Source organism: Manis javanica, chromosome 5, assembly GCF_040802235.1.
Source record: "Manis javanica isolate MJ-LG chromosome 5, MJ_LKY, whole genome shotgun sequence".
Taxonomy (NCBI): domain Eukaryota; kingdom Metazoa; phylum Chordata; class Mammalia; order Pholidota; family Manidae; genus Manis; species Manis javanica.
In genome coordinates this window covers 24,288,600-24,308,352 of record NC_133160.1, presented here as the reverse complement: position 1 = coordinate 24,308,352, position 19,753 = coordinate 24,288,600, and the positions used below count along the sequence as shown (strand labels likewise).

General features: G+C 48.3%; 1 protein-coding gene and 1 long non-coding RNA gene across 7 annotated transcripts in view; one reads left to right on the top strand and one right to left on the bottom strand.

The window, feature by feature from the left end:
- Positions 1-2,764: 2,764 nt before the first annotated feature.
- On the bottom strand, positions 2,765-7,016 carry LOC118969812 (uncharacterized). The gene is made up of 3 exons (XR_005057626.2): positions 6,723-7,016; positions 4,586-4,746; positions 2,765-4,507 (listed from the first exon to the last, which is right to left on the bottom strand). It is a non-coding gene; the product is annotated as an uncharacterized lncRNA (long non-coding RNA).
- DNMT3B (DNA methyltransferase 3 beta) overlaps positions 5,381-19,753 on the top strand; it is a 38,452-nt gene continuing 24,079 nt past the window's right edge. For 3 of the 6 annotated variants that reach the window (XM_073236738.1, XM_073236737.1, XM_073236739.1), the window contains exons 1-2: positions 5,381-6,302; positions 19,218-19,380. In XM_073236738.1, the coding sequence (XP_073092839.1) occupies positions 19,224-19,380 (157 nt within the window). In that variant the 5' untranslated portion in view covers positions 5,381-6,302; positions 19,218-19,223. The remainder of the gene's footprint in view (positions 6,303-19,217; positions 19,381-19,753) is intronic. The other 3 variants (XM_073236741.1, XM_073236736.1, XM_017648607.3) reach the window with 2 other exon arrangements.

The window sequence follows — 19,753 nt, the reverse complement described above, 5'->3', positions numbered from 1 at the left end:
CCAAGTCAAAAGCCACAAAAGAGATCACAGACTATTCTGTGGTGGAACCTCTTCTCATGAGGCCACACTAAAAGGGATGTTTCAGGGCGATGGGCAGTACGGCTGTGTTTCCTTAATCATGTCTTTTAAAATGATTTTAGGCAATTCAGGGGAAACGAATTAGGAGGAATATTGTAACTACTAATAACAGTAATAAGTAACTTAAGCACTCATTCAATGTCTGGAGAAATGGGGATAAAATGCTCTCTATAGATACAGAGACTCCTACAGATTGAAGGGAGGTCTGTCTTGCCTTCTATTAGCTATCATTGTACCAGAGACTGCAAAATGCTTTATTCATATCTGATCACATTACTGACCTGCCTACTGAAAGCCCTCCAGCAGCTCCATTTCTTAAGGTCCACTTGATCCGGCCCCTGCCATCATCTTCACCTGCCTTCACAAAAGAAGATGTTGTCTTCCTTTCCAGCTATGTGCTCCAGCCACACAGCCTCCCCTCAGTTCCTTGTGGTGTGCCAGGACCTCAACCAGGGCTGTTCCTGCCGCCCAGAAAGCATTTCCCTCCACACTTTAGCCTGCTTCACTGCTTCCTCGCTGATCTGCTGGACCATCACTTTCTCAAGAAAGTGTTTTTTTCAGGTCACTTTATTGAACCTTGTGACCTAAAATCCTTTTATTATGTCCTATCCTTGTCTTCATAGCATTTAACACAATTGTACTATCACAATTGTTCATGAGATAAACTTATTAATGTGTTTCCCCTACGTAGCTGTAAGCACCAGGACTGAGTCTGTTTTTGTTCTCTGCTTTATCCCCAGTCTTTCCCCAGTGCCTGGCATGTAGTTTAACAAATTCAATAAATATTCACACCCCTCCTCCACCAAAGCGTCCTCTTTGGTGACAGCAGGGGGAGCTTCCATGCTGCTGCAGCAGGAGATGGGGACAGTGGTTTGTGCTCTTGGCACCCTTCCTGGCACTATGATTTTGGACAGTTACTCTGCTGCTAAGGGCCTCAGTTTCCCCATGTGTAAAACGGAGATAACACTCCTTCCTAGTAAGTCAGACTGCCCTAAAAGTCAACGGGTAGTGCATATAAAATGCTCAGCCCAGCGCCTGGCACATGGTATTCTCTCAATAGCTACTACTACTGTGCTTATTTAATAATACCAATGAGTAACACCCAGCCGGACTGTGTGTACTCGTCTAAGGCACATATACTTAAATATTTCAATGGCCCATTTGGGGGCTTAAAAAAAGCAGAAAATAATTCCTTCCGTGGATCAAGGGGGCAAAAGAAGTCTGGGCGTTCCTGTTGAAAACGAAAGGTGAGGAACCCACTTTGCAAATGAACGTGCCCTCTAATGACACTGCAATTAAGACTGAATACTTTACAATGGAGTTCTTTCACATACACGGGCTCTGCGAATCCCCGCAGTCGCTTCGGGAAGTAGGCATTACTATTATTATTATTATTATTCCAATTAGACAGGGAGATGACTGAGGCCCAGACTCCTTAGCATAGCACACAGGGAGTGGTGGTGGGGGGGATCACAGAGTGGGGGGTCGGGCTGGGAGTCTAGTCCCAGCTCTGCCACCAACCAGCTGTGGTTTTCAGACAAACCTCATCTTGCACAGACTCAGTTTCCTCAACTGTAAAATGGGGCCCATCATACTAGACACTGCTTGTGGACCTAAGCAGCTGGGAGTCCCAGGTCACAGGCAGAACGCTCATCTCTGCACCTTTCAAGAGATGAGACAACCAGGAAAGCAGTGCATTTTTTTTTTACTTAACAAGCACTTTTATGGTGTTTTTTTATGCACCAGGCACTGCTCAAAATGCCTTACATGCATTAACTCACAGAATTCTCACAACAACCTTACAAAGCAGGTACTATTATCACCTCCATTTTACAGATGAAGAAATTGAGGCACAGAGAGATGAAGTCAACTTTCTAATAAAAATACCTGTGATCTATGAAGTATCTATTATGCATCAGGCTCTGTGTCAAGCACTTTGCATGTGTTACTAAAAACCTGTAGCTGCTTGAAGACCTGAAAAGATGATGGTATAATTCAACACAAATATAATATTTAACCACAACACAGGTGTAAGTCCATTGATGTGTTGATTTATTAGCATAAGGGTACTAAGGATGTATGTACGTGTGTTTCTTCTTTTCAAAAATTTTTCCAATTGATTTTTTTGGTGGAGTGTTGTTGATATATGTGGTTTTCTTTTTAATGTTAATTTTTATTTGATATAATCTCTAATATATCAAATAAAATCTTTATCCAGTCTAATATCTCTAATAAAATCTTTATAGAAGGGTTATAAAACTGGTACAAGGAATGTCTTTTTAACCTGACTCTCCATTTGCCCCATTTGCTTTACAGTTTTCCTCTCCCATGTATATGCATATTATTGTTTCTGAACCACTTAAGGGTAAGTTGGACACACTGTGCCCTTTTCCTTAAGTACCTTACTGCTTATTTCCTAAGAGCAAGGACATTCTCTGATCTGGTGTTTTTTTTTTTTGATGATGAAACAAATGACCTTTAATCACAGAATTTTTGTTGTTTCCTTAAAAAATATTGATTGTCATCATGAGCATAATGATTGTGATGTTACAGTAAATTTTTAAGTAAACACTGTTGCACCTGTGTGCAAGAAGATTTGAAATCAATCTGAAATAGAAGTTCTGTTTCTAGCCTTCCGTGTTCTCCACTGCCTTTGTGTGTAGTAATACCAACAGGTCGTGTTTGTTTTTGTTTTTGTTTTTTAACATCAAAAAGCGAACTCTTGAGGGTGTAGGAGAGAAATAGCAAATCTTCCGTAAAAATATTTATTTGGGAGCTGGAGCCCGTGTCTGCCCAGTTGGGTAATCCAGCATCAATGTTTTCATTTGGTCCCAGTGGCAATCTCCTGAGCTATTTCTCTCTAAGGCTGAGGAAATCTAGGCTCAGAGAGGCCAGGTGATTTATCAGATCCATGTGATGTAGGAGGCAGGCAGGATTCTGATGTCTGATGACAAGTCCCCCTCTGAGGATGCAATCTGGGAGTGTGGTGTGGTGGGGGAGTTGTATATGGCATGGCTTACCACCCAGGCAGGAAGAGGAGCACTGGACAGAGTCAGGGCACCTGGGTGCCAGCCCAGCCCATAGTATGACTCCCATTCACAAGGCCAAGGCAGACCTACTGAGTTCCCCTCCAAATCCACATTCTGCAAACTTTTCCCATTTAGGTAAATGCACCACCTTTTACTTGGGTACTCAAGCTAAAATCCCTGGGACATATTTGATGCTACTCTTTCCTTTACCGCTTGGTTCAACCTCCACAATCTATCCCAAATCCAATCACTTCTTTCTACTTACTTGCTCCCACTGTGGTCCAGGTCACCATTCTCAGTCTTCCAGAATAGGTACCAGCCTCCTCCCCATCCACTTCCCCACTCAAGTCTATTTTAAGCATCTGAGCCAGATCATGGCTCAAATAGAAACATCCAAACCCCCCACTGTGGCTTACTAGGTTTCACAAGACATGGGCCCTGTTATTTCTCTCCTCCTTACTCCTGCTGCTCTGGCTACTGGCTGTCCCTCCCACATGCCAAAGTAGATCCTGGCCTAGGTCTTCCTCTGGCTCCATCATGCCAACCTCCATTTTATCCTCTTCCCATATTTATCCATACTTGACATTCTCTCATCGTTTGTTTCTGATGCTCGCCAACCAGCATGTAAGCTCTGGATCTTCCCATCTGTATTCCTAGCTAGGTGCCTGCTGTGTAGCAGTAGCAGGTGTTTGTTCAGTCAAGATCAGGCTGCACAGCTGCCTCACTCTGCACAAGTTCTCTCTTCTCTGGGCCTTAGGTCCTTCATCTGAAATGGAGCCCCCAGTTTTCCTTGCCCTGATTCCTCATTTGGCTGAGACTCAAATGAGGGGGTGAATATGACCAAGGAACTTTGCAGACTACCAAGTTCTGTGCCCTGGGGGTCTTTTCTTTTCTCATTTTCTGGTTCTCCTGGCATTCATCCTCCTTTCCAAATGACAGGACTGAGACCACTTGCTCCATCAGACCTTCTACTTTTTTATTCCTGGATTTTTTATTAGAGGGTCTGCTGTCCCCAGAAATATCTGCCATGTCCCAGAAAGCCCCAGTTCTTCGGCCTCTTCAGTAGGCCTTCCAGGCATTCCTTGTGGTGCACGGACATCCTTTGCCATGTGGCAGGTCTTGACTTATGGATCAGAAAACAGAGACCCAGCAGCCCTCCCCATAGGCCCACCAGCTCATATGCATTTTTCTCTCCTCTAAAGATATACCCCAGATGGTGGGGGCAAGCCATAAGCCCTCTTGAGGGATTCTCATCATCCTGCACCAGTGACTGGAAGGCAGTTTTCTATGTTTGTGTCAGAAGGCCAATGCCTAGGAGTTCCTGCTGCTCATTCACCTGGGGTTCTCTGAGTTGCTGGGTTCATTTCACTCCTGTACCTTCCTATCCTCTCTCCAGGTCCCTAGGTAGAACAAGATGCAGTAAGTTTAGAAACTTTTGTAGCTTCCAGAGAATTTGCCATTTTCTTATTTGCAAATACCTGATAAGAGATGAAGGGAGAAAGCTCTGGTTTTACTCAGAGAACTGGAGCTCAGGAGGCAGGAAATCTTTGTTCATTCATTCCTTCAGCAAACTTTTATCAAGCTCCTCCTGTGGGCACTAGAAACACATCTTGGAACAAGCAGACAGATGTGGTTCCTGCTGTGATGCCGCAGAGTTTGTAATATGTGTATGTAACAAGAAAAAAAAGCAAGAAAAGGAAATATTCAAACAAGGCACTATGCAAAACAATTCAAATAGCTATAAGTGCTACAAAGATAATAAAATAGGATAGGAATGATGGAGAAAGGAGACTGTTCAGGCGGGGTGGTCAGGAAAAGCCTCTCCAGAAGGTAGGCTTTTGGTAGAGAACTGACTGGTGAGAAGCTGGCTATACGGAGATTTGGGCAAAGAAATGTCCAGGAACATGATTGATGTGTTTAAGGAACAATACAGAGGTGAGGACAGAGTGAAGTGAGGGAGGAGGAAGGGTAGGCAATGTCTGGAAAGGCAGGCAAGAGCTAGGGCACATAAGTCCTATAGGCCATCATGTCATCACTCATTTGTTCATTCATTCATTCAGCATGTATTTATAGAGCATCTACTGTGTGCTAAGACACACTGAGACCCTGGCCCCATAGTCTAATGTGGAGACACACAAAAAGCAGGTAAACAAATATTTAAGTATAAATATCAGCTGCAATAAATATTAGGAAGCACAGTTTTCCAGTAGCTCAATGCTCCTTTAGGGCAGAAGCATCTGAGACCTACTACCAGCACGGGGCTTCACCTTCTGCTCCTGATGCCAGCAGTACCCGAGAACCCAGGCAGCCAGGGACCTGGATGCTTTCCCTCCTCTGCGCTTCCCTCCTCCCCTTAAGATGGCTGACAAAGGCCGAGCACGGTGGGAGGAAGGGAGGAAGGACTAGTTCGAGGGTCCAGAGCCAGGTGACTGACTGGCGGGGGCACCCCAGCGCCCAGGTGGCCTTGCAGCTGGAGGTGGGGGTAAACGGGAGACTCGGCTGCTGTGTGATTGCAGTGGGAGCGCTTCCCTCTCTGGGCCCCCGCTACTAGACGTGCGTGTCTGGGTCCGGGGTCGAGGTGGGGCGGGGGGGAAGTGAGGCTCCAGGACCAGTCTCCGCTGTTGGCGGAGGTCTGCGAGCCCCGCGTTAGGGCCGGTTATCCCGGCGGGTGATTTAACACGCCCAGGGGACCAGGAGGCGGTGCCTGTGGAGGAGGGGCGGAGGGGAGGCTCCGGAGTGATTTCAAATTTCCCTCGTCCCCTCCCCCGGCTCCCCCCGGCGCCCGGGGCCCGGCTCTGAGTGGCTGCGGCGGGGGCGCCCCAGGGCGGGGGCGGGGCGAGTGCCGGGCAGGGGTTACAAGGGGACTCGGCACCGCCCCCTCCCCACCTACTCCCCCTGTCCGGACCGGCCCGCGAGGCTTCCTCCCAGCAGCCGCCCCGGTCCGGCGGCCGCAGCTCGCGTGGACACTCCGAGCGCCCCCCGACGGGCGCCACCGGCCCACTGGCAGGCGGGCGAGCGGGCGGCCGCGCCCCGCCGGCAACGCGGGGGTTAAGTGGCCCAAGTAAACGTAGCTCGGCGATCGGCGCCGGAGATTCGCGAGCCCGGCGCCCTGCGCGGCCGCCCGCCGGCCTCCCGCCAGCCTGTCCCGACCCGCGGCTCCACCGCGGAGCCCCGCCCGAGCCAGGCTCTCGGCAGGTGAGCGCTCCGTGGCCCCGAGGGCAGCTCGCCAGTCGAGGGGCTCCGTGGGCTGGTGGGGGAGGAGGGGACGGTGGAGGGGTCCCGGGTCGGCACGCAGGGACCCTCTCCCGGGGACTCCTGGGGAGGCGGCTCCCATCCGGCTGGAGACCAGGCATGCTAGGGTAGGAGAGGTCCCCTGACTATTTAGGAGAAGCGATCAAGAAGGAAAAGAGGGGGCATATGTCCTACAGGGATACAATTGGGAGGGATACCCTTGTTGTACACCCCGGGCCCCGAGGAGAGAGGCTCGTCCCCAGGGAGGGGGACGGGGTGGCCTTCCTAACGTCTAGAGTCGTTGCGGGGGGCGGGGCGGAAGGTGGCCCTCAGGAGAAGTGAGCGAGAGGGGTGTTTTTGCCCGTGGGGAGGGGGTAACCATACCTGCTTCGGCTTCAGAGGGAACCGCCCTCGGGGCAGCAGAGAGTGAGGAGAGAATTCTGCGATGGAGTGGGCGTCCGTCCTTTAAGACTCGGACCTGTGGGATTCAGGCAATGGGCCGTTTTTTGTTCGGTTTTCTCCGAGGGATAGAAAAGAACCGAGTGGACGTGGGTGCGGGAGACCGAGTGGGCCAGGGTGTGCGCCAGAGGGGAGGTGTCCCGGGGTCCTCATTAGATGAGCCACTGAGGGCGAGGCGCAGCGGCCGCCCAGCACACCTGGCTGGGGAGGAGCCGGTCCCGGGCGGCGTCTCCCTGCCCTGGCCGCGCTGTCTGCCCTGGGGGCTCACTTTCCATTTTTTACCTCTTCCGGGGTAAAGCTGGTTCCACTTCCCAAACTCCGCAAACTGAGACCTCACAGCTTCTATCACTACCTCCTAGAAGGCAGGCTTCCGTGCCGGTGTGACTGTCCAGCGAGGGAGGTGGGTGTTGAGTCCCATTTCACAGGGGAGAAAGTAGAAAGCCAGGAAAGACAGACGGTGGCTTTAGCAAGTTAGCAACGTGGAGCTGCACTGGGGCCGGGGCCATCCTGCTGGAGGCACTTACCTGTGGCAAGGGAGGGCTGCTGGAGTTCTCGGCCCAACCCCAGGTCTGGGCTTCCATCCTTATCACCCCTGGTCTGAGACGCTGGGCCCTTGTGCTTCCCCTCCCCTGCAAGCTGAGAGGTGCATGAATTAAAGGGAATTAAGGACAGAATATGAACTTTGAACCGTCTTTTGATTTTTGGATGCTGTGGGTTTTGGTGAACTAGTGGCAGTAATTTTTGGCCCTCATAGAGGGCCCAGGATACAGACCTGCCTCTGCCCTCTGGGAGGCTTGCTGTGGCTTCTTGAACCCCCCACCATTGCCCAGGTGCAGATGTGATTTTTGCAGGGTTGAGGTGATGGTACCAATTTTATAGGGCTGGCATACAGTAATCCCTCATTAAAAGCCTGCCACTGTTGGCATCACTATCAAGCATGTAGGTTAAACTGGCTGCCCTCTTCAGGGGGGACACACAGGGCTTTGGCATGTGTTAAATCTGCCCCAGCAAGTTCATTGCCCTCTGTGCCTTTAGTTATTACATCTGTGAAATAGTCACAACCATAGTAATCCCGAGTTGTGTAAGAATGAAACCAGTGTTATGTGTGATACAGCCTCTAATGCTCGATGTTGCTCAGATGTCTGATGGGTGTTAACAGCCCCTACCACACTGGATTCAGGGAAGGGCTCCATAGTGTTTGGCATAGCAGGTGATGAATGTTAATATCTGTACTAATTAACCAATAGCCCCTCTTTTTAGGGTGGCCATCAGTGAAAATTGGGGATGAAGGGAGGCACCTCTGTTGGTCCCTCCTTTCCTGCCTTCCTCCACCCAGGTACTCTATTCCTCTCAGCTATGAAAACTTTTCCAAATAGTTATCCTCAATTTGGGAGTTGGCTGTAAAGAGTGCCTTTGTTCTCTTTTGAAAGGAGCCATGGTTTTTGTCTTACGAGTTGGGGCCATTTTTATCCCCACCCCCAAAGCTTGCTGCCTACCTTGAAGGTTTAATTGCAGAGCTAAGTGAGATCCTTTACCTTTCCCCGATTGGGTTGAGACAAAGGGGGCCCAGAGCTGAGACTGGCTGCATCCTGCTCCTTGAAGCCATGGGTATACCAGCCCGCCCTTGGAGGGAGGGGAGAAAGGATCTGGGAGCTGCAGGGGGCCAAGGGGAGGAGCAAAGGAGGTGGGGTCTGGGGAGGCTGCTTTGCTTCCCCTCCTTTTCCTCCAGCCATATGGGGCCCTGTGACCCAGAAATGCCTGTCACCCCTCATTGCAGCCCCAGGGACCTGCTTCTGATACAGGGTTTGGGCAGGTTCTCCTGGGAAAAATTTACATTGGGATTCCTTTGTCTCAGTCCAGCTCTTGTGCCAGCTGTCCAGCTTCCAGGCTCAGACACCTTTTCCAATTTCCTCTGAGATGGTCCTTGCTCCATTTCTTAAGTCCTCCTGTGTCCTACACCATGGCAAGTGCCCCAACCCTCCTCAGCCCTTGATACAGGGCCTTACATCTGGCACATGCCTTTTTTTGTTCTGGTGTTTTATGAATCATGAATATAGGGTAATTTTCAGTTTCTTGGTGGACCAGAGCTGGAAAAGCACACAGTTCCTCCTTTCACTTGGAGACCATCCTCTTCCTTTCTAAAGCGATGGTCTCCCTCTTGTAGGGGGCTGATCTTCTCACTGGGCCTCTTGCATCTGATGGAACTGAGGTACTGAGCTATCCAGTCACTTCTGTACCTGGGCAGTTAGCACTTCCCAGGACACTTCCACATCTGCCACCATCCCAGGACAGTTTGCCCTTTCAGAAGGTAAAAAGCCAGTGCAGGTATTGAGATGTGTCTGGCTGTAGCTGGGGTAAGTGGCTTGGTGAATGCATAGGGCACATAGTCCTTCTTGAGATTCTTGTTCCATAGGTGAGGTGTACTCACCTACCCAGTAGAGTTGTTAGGACTAAATGGAACCCAGGATCCTTTATTAAGCTTAGCAAGCCTTAGTTACCATTCATAAAATAAATTAGCTTGGAACCCTAAATATTGTAGAATGCCTGTTATTCATTGGGTCATATTAACAGTCTGAGGCATAAGGCTAATGGGGCCTGGGCATTAGCATAAAGTTTGGATTTACATTCCTGTTCACTCCATTTAACCAGTGGCCTGTGCCTCAGAGGTTGATCCATCTGTAAAATAGGCCAAAAATGGTTGGTGATTTGCTGGGGATGTTGAATTTTAAATCAGTTGAGTTGCTACAGATTAAAAAATACACATCCTGAGGATTCAATAAATGTTGCATGTTATGTACTAAACACTCAAATATTGGCAAGTGGTTATTTCCTGAGAGAAATGCAATCCCACTTAGCATTCCTGAGGTTTTCCAGGGAATGAGCAAAGAATGGAGGAGGACCTGTTTTGTGTAAGGAATTGGAATATTTCAAAAGATGTTTCACTGTTTTTGATATGAGTGAAAATCAAATTAGCTATCTTCAGATGCCAAGAAGAAACTAATCATCCCTTGTAATCTCACATTCCCAAGGTAATCAATGTTTTGCTGTCATTTAGGGGACTCTAATCAATTTCTTTTATAAATGAAGAAAAATGTAGATAGGACCAGGAGCCTTTCTTTAGGGAAGGGATGTACACCCATGAAAGTGGAGTGGTGAGAACAGGTGGCTCAGTTGGTGAAAGTTTATTTTAGAGACCACTGGAGTCACCACTGGGACTGGCTTCCCAAGTTGACAGGGAGACAGTTTTGGTGGAGTAGTGGGAAGAGAGCCTTTGGAATTGCAACTACCTGCTTCTGCTCCTGTATGTTCTTCAACATCAGCTTGCCCGGCCAACTTGCCCAAATAAACTTCACTGGTGGAGATGGTCATTCATTTAAACAGTGTGGCCTCTGGGCTCTGCCCTGGTGTAAACGCCTGCTTGCCCCCCACCTCCTTCACTCTCCCTGTCTCTCTCTTTTTAGTTTTATGACTCAAGGATCAAACTTAAATTTCCTGGAAAATGGTCTTTTACCATCTTTGAAATTTGTGGGAAAGTGGTAGTCACTGAAGGATTAAGAGGAGGAAATCACAAATGCATTTCTGGAAATGACTGAGAGTCAAGTATGGGTGGGAGAGAGGTAAACAGTTGTCAGTGGGAAAAGATTCTTAACCAATAAGTTTCTTTTTGTAATGGGTTGATGCTGACCAGGTGTATGGGAGGGGGTTGCAGGGGAGAGCCCAAAAAGGCTAGGGGCTCCTATAAATTCCTTGGATCATCACCTCCCTTTTATTTTTCTGCTCTTTTATTCTATAAGTTGTCTTAATCAGATGCTGAGTCTCCTGGCCTGATGGAATTTTCTTTGACCATTTGTCCTTATATTCTGTCTTTGTGATGTTCTTGACTTCCAGCCTCTGTATTTGAGCTTTTATCTTTTTGTTTTGAAGACCACAAATTCCATTTTTAATGGTGTCCCCATCTTGTTTTTTGAATACATCTTTCATCTCCCTGAGAATATTAAATTGTAGTGTTTAGTGCTCCCTCCAATATTTGAGTTTTATTTTTACTGTTTTCAGTTTTAATACTTAAGTTTTGAACTTTATTGCCAAGTTTGAGAGGGACCAAAATTATCTGTGGGACAGTAACTTGAACTTGTCTTTGGATCTCCCAAAATCTAAAGGAAATTACCTGAACTCAGGTCTGTCTGTGCCCCAGAACGGAGGAATCTTCCATTGCCCTGCCTGGGAGGTACAGGCCTGGCTGCAGTGAAACCATAGTTAAGGGGTTCTCAGTCTGGTGTCAATCCCTCTCTCCCTCAAGCCTCCTGTGCTTGCTCCTGGGTGGAGGAAAGGGCCCTGGGGGGACAGTACCTAACCATTTCTTTTCTATCCCTCCCTGCAGCCCCACCTTTGGAGGTTAATTGGGCCTCTTCCTAAGCAGCATTTGCTTCCTATTACAAGTGGACATGTTTGGGCCACAGCTGGGGCTGGAACCCAGGCTTCTACTGGACTCACAGTGCTGGGCCCTTGGCATATTGGTTGCATGAATGTGTGCTGTGTAACTTGACTACAGCAGCAAAAGCAGGCATGGCTTTGCCTAAGGGTCATGTAACTGCAGCACTGGAGCCCAGAAGACATGTGGACCTGGCTGAGAGTGTTGGCTGGGCTGTCAGCAGAGGTTCAACCTCGGTTATCCTGGGTTACATGGGAGGTAGTGTGCATGCAAATGCAGGCAGTGCATAACTGGGTGATAGGCTTTGGAAGAGTCTGGGCAGATGTGCATAGAGGTGTGAGCAAAATCTTGTCCTCTTGAGCCCTTGGCACAAGGATATATATATATATATATATATATATATATATATATATACACTTAATATACTATATAATCCTTAATACTACATATATATATATGTAGTATTAAGAGCAGTGCAGGTTCTGGGATGAACCAGCCATGTTATCTCAGCTGTCTTGTAGTTTTCTCTACCACCCTCTCCTAACCCAGCTGGCAGCTTCTTGAGGACACGGACTATCTCTGTCTGGCCCTAGTCTACCTTTGATTCTTAGTACTAATACTAAGCACGATACCTGAAGCAGAGCAGAAACTCTTCTCTGATGAGTGGATAAGACTGGCCTTTCCCAGTGCACTGACCTGTCTTAGGATGTTACATGTTGAGCTGTAAGCATAGTACAGAGTAACTGCTCAAAATTAAATATGATTGTCACCAAAACCTAAGGCCATACAGCTAGCCAAGGAGCCAGAGTCTGGATTGAAATGATGTTAAATTTCTTTGAGGCCTTTGCTTCCACCTGGCTTGTACCCCCAAAACTGGCAGGATGCACAGATGTGTGGGTTTGAGGTGCTGTAAAGAGCCTGCTGTGCCAACTTCTTTGTGTGCAGTCCTGCTCCACCAGTGTGTGGAGGTGGGCAGACAACCCCTCCCTACCAGGTTGTTTAAAAAAATTTTTGTGAGTTTTTTTTTAAGCCAGTTTTATTATGCAGTTCCCTTTATTTTAATGTTGCATAGTTACAAATTTTTTCTCTTGTGTGAGAACTTTGAAGGTCTACTCTTAGTGTAACTATCAAATAAATATACAATACAGTATTGTGTAGTCAGCATGCTGTATGTGCACTAACTTCCCAGGACTTATTTATCTTAAAATGGGAAGTTTGTACTTTTTGGCCACCATCACCCTCTTCCCCCATCCCCTAATTTTTCTGTGAAATACTTTGTCTTTTTTTAAAACAAGCAGTAAACAAGGACGTATTTTCTGATTATGGTGGAGACAATTCTACCCTCCCAACTAGAAATGCTGTCTAAATTTATTTGCATGTAGAGCTAAGCTCCCTAGAAAAGAAGTCTAGGGGCTAGAAAAGGGAACTAAAAATGAGAAAACACAAATTAAGGGGCTGTTCAAGACCTTTGAGAAAATAGATGAACATTTTCAATTAGGTTGGTAGGCTTGCCCTAGCAGGTACAAGCACTTATTATGAAGCTGTGATGATTGGAAGGGGTGGCAAGGGATAAATACCAAAAATAGAGCCCAGAAACATCCCACGTGTATAGGAGAACTTTATAAAAAAGAGGTGGAATTGGGACATACTAGTCATCATAGATGTCTAACTTTCCTTATAGAGAAAAGTGAATCCCTACCTCATGCCATATACAAGTAATTTTAGATTGACTAAACTTGAATGGCTATTGCAAAAGAAGAAATGTTACTTGGATGCGGTGTTTTTAAAGTCTACTTTCTGCTTATAAAAGCATCGTGGGTAGTCAGCCCTCCCACCAACTACTTTCCTTAGAGACCTGACTTTTTACATTAGAGAAAAAATGCTGGAGGAACAGGGTTAATGTATATGCTAACACTAACAAGTGGGTTGTATTGTTATGCAAAACTCTTCACATTACGTGTTTCATTTAACAATAGTTACTTCTTTCTTTGCCTCTCAGTAGTATTCCCCAGTATGGCTGCATGTATTTAGCTATTGACAGTCATTTGTTTGCAGCTATTGCTTTGACAAACAGGACAGCAGTGACCATCTTGACACCCAGGTCTTGATGAGAGCTTTGGTTTTGGGTCTGATTCCTAGCAGTAGAATCCCACGTAACAGGGTACAGACACTTGGCATTTTAAATCATATTGTAAGATTGCCATCTTAAAGGCTGACTCAGTATCCCCACTGTGTCGGTGTGTAGTGGGGTTGAAATTTAAAGCATTGGCTGGAGCAGCAAGTATAGCCCAGTGTGAGAGGCTGAGTTCGTGGCTTTTCAGTATATTGGTCTCCTTTCTTACCCAGCCCCCTTAGGAGAAAGCAGAGGGCTCTTTGGCTCTGGTTTTGCCAAAGGGCACCTGGCCACAGGAGTGGACACTTAAGTGCAGAATTTTCTGCTTCTCATGCTGCCTCACTCTTCATTTTCTGAGTTACCACTCCACATCGCACACCCTTCCAAGGGTTTCCCAGATAAATTGTAGGGGAAGGGGGCTGGTTGCTTGCATTTTGTTTACATGGGATAATAAACCTTGACTTTAAACTCCAGTTTAAGTTGTCATATGTTTTCAGATCTCTGTATGTTCCTAGGTTTTGTGTGTGTGTATGAATGATATTTTAAATGGAATATAATTTTATTCCAGTCTGTTGATAAACATCTTGGTGTTAATATTTTGCTAATATGATCAATGCTGCAAGGAGTATCATCATATAGCCAACTTTTTGCAGTTGTTCAATTAGACAGTCCTTGGATAAGTCTTGGTAATTCTGATAACTATGCCACAGCCCAGCGTTTACCTTACAATGAAGTGGTTCATGTAGTCATGACCTAGAGGCACCTTCTAGAACAATTCTCCAAGCTCCTGAATCATCTGGGATGAAGGGATGCTTCCTTTTGTGAAGCAGAGATGGCAGTCTGGCAAGATGGCACGTGAGAATGTGTAATCTCCAGGTCTCAGGGTTTTATCATCTACTTTTGGGATCCTTAGCACCAGCCACCCAGGGAATCAGGTGAGGCCATTTCATTTCACAGATGCCAAAACTGGAGTTTGAAAAAAACATTGAGGGCAACTTCTTCCCTGCTTTCCTGTGAATCTGATCTTTTCTGAAATTTCATGGAGATTCCTCTTCAGGGAAGGGCACAGAGCGGGGACCATGTGCTCTGCCATCAGCCAGGTGGACTGCCTGTTTCCAGTCCCCTGGCCCCTGTATGTACTGTCCCCACTGCCTGGGTGTTCTCCCTCCTCTCCACTCACCTGGATGAGGTGTTCATCCTGCGCGTAACTTTTTTAGAAATCAGGTCTGCTCATCCCAAGCCACTACATTCACTATTATAGGTCTGTTCATGTTTTTTATTTTATTTTATTTTATTTATCTATTTATTTATTTATTGTATTATTATTTGGTATCATTAATCTACAATTACACGAAGAACATTTTGTTTACTAGACTCCCCCCATCACCAAGTCCCCCCCCACAAACCCCATTACAGTCACTGTCCATCAGTGTAGTAAGATGTTGTAGAATCACTACTTGTCTTCTCTGTGTTGCACAGCCCTCCCCGTGCCCCCCGCCTCCCCACATACATGCTAATCATAATGCTTGGGCTTAACTTTTGTAACTATACTTAGCATGTTATTATTAAGATGTCCTTAAGATCTGTCTCTTGGATCAGGCCTAATTCTCCATCCCTAAGTTGCTGTGTGAGCCTGGGCAAGGGATCTGTGGATCTGTTTCCTCTGAGCCTTACTTCAGTTATCTGCAGAATGCGGACTCATAAGAGTAGTTCTTTTTTTGTGAGGTACATAGTGATTGCTCCATCTGAGCTATTTTTTTTTTTTTGAATCTTGGACAGGGGAAATAATAGCTAACAAAGACTTGAGCAGTTCAAGAGGGAAGATTGAGAAGTCTAGATTTCCCTTCCTCCCACAGGCTGTGGAGAGGAAAGAATGTTTTAAATAGGGGAGCTGGGGGAATATTTTTCAAAGGCTCCCTTTTTGCTTCATATCTTTAAGCCCTGGGGAACTGAGTGTGGGACAGGGATGCCTGAGTGCCCCCCTCCCCACTATGCCCACCGTCCCCCACTTCCTGCATTGTGTCTTTAATTAATGCAATTAACATTTACAAGGGGCTGTGAAGTAGCTCTGCTGCTAGTACCAGCCTGGAGGAAATAAATGACATCACTTCTCAGCTTTATAGCTGGGTTGGGGGGAGTCCCTGGGCCGTCTCCCTGAATCTAATTGGGGGTGCCACCCACCCTTCTGTCTGCCACATTGCATTTGGACACATCTGACCTGGTTCAGTCAGGGCATAAACACCCTACACTAATGAGGCAGGGTCTTGCATGGAGAACCTTGTGGGTGAGCCCACCCCTGAATCACATGCTAGACCCTAGCCTCTAGGAAAGGGTCAGAGTTCACCCAACATTACAAGGTTAGACCACCACCTTCTGTGAAGGGAAACACTCAGCTGGTGTATCATGTCCCTAAGGCATAAGGCTCCCATAGCCCCTGGGATGTTGGATGCATTGTGCATAACTTTATAGTCCTCATCCTCCTTGTCTTGGGCACAGCAATTAGTAGGCACATGCCCTGGACTGTGCATGGACGTGAGTCTTGGCACTGCCACTTTGTGGGATGACTTAATTCATCTGAGTCTGTTGAGAGGAGGTTGATAACAAGACAGGTCTTAGGATGGTGGTGGGGTGGGAGGGGTTTGAAAGAGATGTTTGTACCACTTTTAGCTTAGAAAAGGGACCTGGGAACTGCACAATAGTGGGGTGGCAAGGTGTAGCTCTAAATGCTGGTCTTAGATAAAGCAGTTGGCTTATCTTGGGGGCCATATTATCTGAGAAATGCTGATCTTTAGTCACTAGATGCTGAACTGAGATACATGGGAGGAGGTGAAAGAGATGTGTATCCACCATTACATACCAGTCCCTGGTACTAATTTCTTCCTGTTTCCAAGAGCATGTAGTTAAATTTGTGTGTTCTTGATTGCTTAACTTCCTTGGACTTGATTCATGTACTGTAACAAGTCACATTGATCAAGTGTGCATCAGGATGTTTAACCTATCTGTGCCTCAGTTTGCCCATCTGTAAAATAGGGGTAATGGAATGTACCACATATAAGGATTGAGTTAGTACACATACAGCTCAGAAGAGTGCCTGGCATGTGGTAGTAAACACTGAAAAAAAATTGGTATATTATTAGGTGAGAGGATTTATATACCCACATGAAGACAGCCAGGTTATTACTTTTTGGAGCAGAAGCCTTTGAGAGAAGCCTTCCCAGCTTTTGAGATGTGGTGGTTGAAGTCTGAGTGAGGAGGCATGTGGTAGGGAGATGGGGAGGGCATCTAGACTGAGGGAGCCACAGCAGCTCCTTCCTGGAGGCTGGATTTATTTGGCCTGTGTGTAGAAGGTGGATGGTGGAGAGGAACTAACTGAGCTGCAGGGCCTTGGAGGCTGGTGTGGGTTGTGGCAGTAAGGTGACAAGGGTAGTTAATGCCATCACGAACCCAGGTTGATGACAACTACTGAGAAGGAATTTTGTATGGAACCACATACTGAATTTGCAACTGGGAGGAGGGGAAGTTCACTGGCCAGCTCACTGGGGCGCCCTGGCTGCTCGCGACACCACTGGTTGGTTTCTGCATCAGAATCTCCCTCCAGTGCTGGGGCTAGTCTAGGTGCAGGATGTTTTCCTTGAGTGTGGAGATCTGGCATTGGGAAGGTGCTTTGCTCACATGTCTGTCCAGCAGGCTGGCAGACATGTTGGCACTGCTGAGGCTCTGGGAGACAGCCTGAGGTAGTTAATCATTGTTGGCTGTGGTTTCCAGGCTCTACCTGGGCCTGTACAAGAGGGAGACTCCTGATTGACCCAGTTAGGGGCTGTCTGACTGAGGGAGCCCTGGATAGCCAGTAAAAAGTCATGCCCCTTGATTTTAGCCTCTGACCTGCTATCAGCTCTTGACTAAGCAGCTCTGTCTGCCTGTATGCCTCCCCCAAATTCCCTGTAGGCCCTCCCGGTGTCTTGAACCCTGTGGCCCAGCCTCTCACCCTGTGCCAGGCCACCCAGGTTACTTAGTTCACTGGGTTGGCCTGAGGCGAAACGATGGAAAGTAATTATTACTTTGAACCACACTCCAGCAGTTTTCCTGGGATTTTGGCAACTTCTCACAGGAACTGGCCCTAGGTCAGCCGGTCTGTTCTTCGGGGTTAGGGCATGGAGGGAGTTAAAGGTACTGAGAGGCGGGGTCAGGCACTTCTCTGTGGGGCTGGTGTGGTTCCTTAATGTGTAATGAAAGAAAACAGGCTAGGAACAGACCTGCACACCCTGGGCCACATTGTGCTGTGTATCAGTGTATACATTTATAACCAGAACAGTGCTTCTGGAACTTGCCTCTTAATCACCGAGGGATCTTGTGAAAATGTCCATCTTTATTTAGTAGGTTTAGCGTGGTGCCTGAGATTCTGCAGCTCTAACCAGCTCCCAGGTGTTTCCAAGAGTGCTGGTTCCTGGGCCATATTGGGAATAGCAGAGGTCTAGTTGCCCCACGCCCACACCTGTGGGATGGACAAGAGCAGAGGAGGGAACTGGGATTCCAATTGGCATTGTGAATCCTCCTGGGGGCGCTGCAGGCCCCTTCAGACTGAGCTCCCACAGCGCCCCCTGGTGGGTGTGGTGCCAGATGATGCTTCTGGAAGGTACCCTGGGAGGCTAGCTTGGGTCATCTGGTCCCGCATGGTGAGTCCCCGGGATGGGCCGGGAACACTCAGAGCTGATAGGCAGCTATTTTCTGGGGAAGTTTTTCCCAGGTAGTGTTCCAGACAGGATGGTGTGGCGCCAAACACCTCTGGAGCGGTTTGGGGGAAACTAAGGAATGGGATTCTGGGGGCCTCATGCTGTACCTGGGCTCTGTATTTGCCTTGGTCCCACCTTTTAGATATGATTTTTGACTTGAGAGACTAATCCAGTCTGTGTATCAGTTTTTCCTTGTCTATAAAACGGGCCCACAATTACATTAGAAGGCATAAATGAGAGAAAGGTGCAGGTTCTTATAGCCAAAAGATGTTGCAGGCTGTGGGCCGGGTTGAAGGTCGCACAGCCCTTCAACCCATCAGTGAAGACCTGGCTTGAGCTGGTCTTGGCGGAATAGCCTAGTAATGATTGCAGTTGTCAGGAGAGACAGCAGTGGGGAGACAAAAGCCCAGAGGTGGGGTGAGGCTGGAGCAGATGGGGGCGTGCTCCTTGTTAACTGCCCCAGTCCTTTGCTGTGCCTTCTCCATCCCTTCCCTTCTTGGGAACTTGGGACTCTGAGCCCCAGCTGGTGAGGGAGGAGGGGAGTGAGCGACAGGCCATCAGACCAATGGGCCCCTGAGGTTGGAGCAGGGCGGGGCTTGTGCTGCCATGGAGAGGAGAGAAGCTGTTCTGTGGGGGAGGAGGGGGTGGGTGGGAAGAGGACCTGGAGATTGAGGGGAAGGGAGAGAGCAAACAAAGGGGTCAGGAGGGAAAATAATGCACTGGCTTCCTGAGGCCCTGCAGAGCCTGGGCAGGGAGAGGGGGCCAGGGGCAGAGGGGACCAAGGCTGGCGGCAGGCAGGCCAGGGCAGGCTGGTCCTAAATGGCATTGTTTGAAGTGGCCGGCTAATTGCACAGAGCAGTCTGAGCCTCAGACCACGGCCCAGCCCCCTCCTCTGTCCTGGGTGCTGGCCTCTGAGTCTTCAGGCCGCCTGGCCACATGGAACCAAGTCCTGAGCCTCCGAGTTTGGTGAGGGGGGCAGGTATGGGGGGCAGCCTGGGCGGGGTCCTTGGGCAGGAGTATCACCCTGAGAATACGTCAAGGGACCTCTCTTGGCCTGATGACATAGGGCCATTGGCAGGAGGTTTGGGGGTGTGCTGACCCCTCATGCCCTTGCTCCTGTGCTACCCTGCCAATTCTGGCCCTGCCAGGAAACAATGAAGGGAGACACCAGACGTCTCAACGGAGAGGAGGACGCCAGCAGGAGGGAAGACTCCATCATGACCAATGGGGGCTGCAGCGACCGGTCTTCTGATTCTAAGGATGCGCCCTCTCCCCCGATCCTGGAGGCTGTCGTCACCCCGGAGATCAGAGGTGGCTGGGCCGTGGGGAGGTGGAGTGGGGCAGGCTGCAGAACACAGCTGGGGCATAAGTCTTCCAGCGGGCTCAGGGCAGGTTGTGGGGAGAGGGTCTGCTCTCTGACAACTTCCATCATACCCCCTAGGGAAGGGAAGAGGATGTAGGCAGAGCAAAGCCCATTTTTCATCCCTGCCACAGCCCCTGGCCCCCTCCTCTCCTCTCATCTCAGCTGGGATTCAGAGGAGATGACCCTAAGGTGATGACCCCTGTCCTTTATCAGTCACGATAGGGGTGATTGCAGCATAAGCTGGGGTCTTTGATGGCTCTTGTGCAGTGGGACCCCTGCCTTACAGCTGGGGCTGATTGTGTGGGAAGAAAAAGGCTTCCT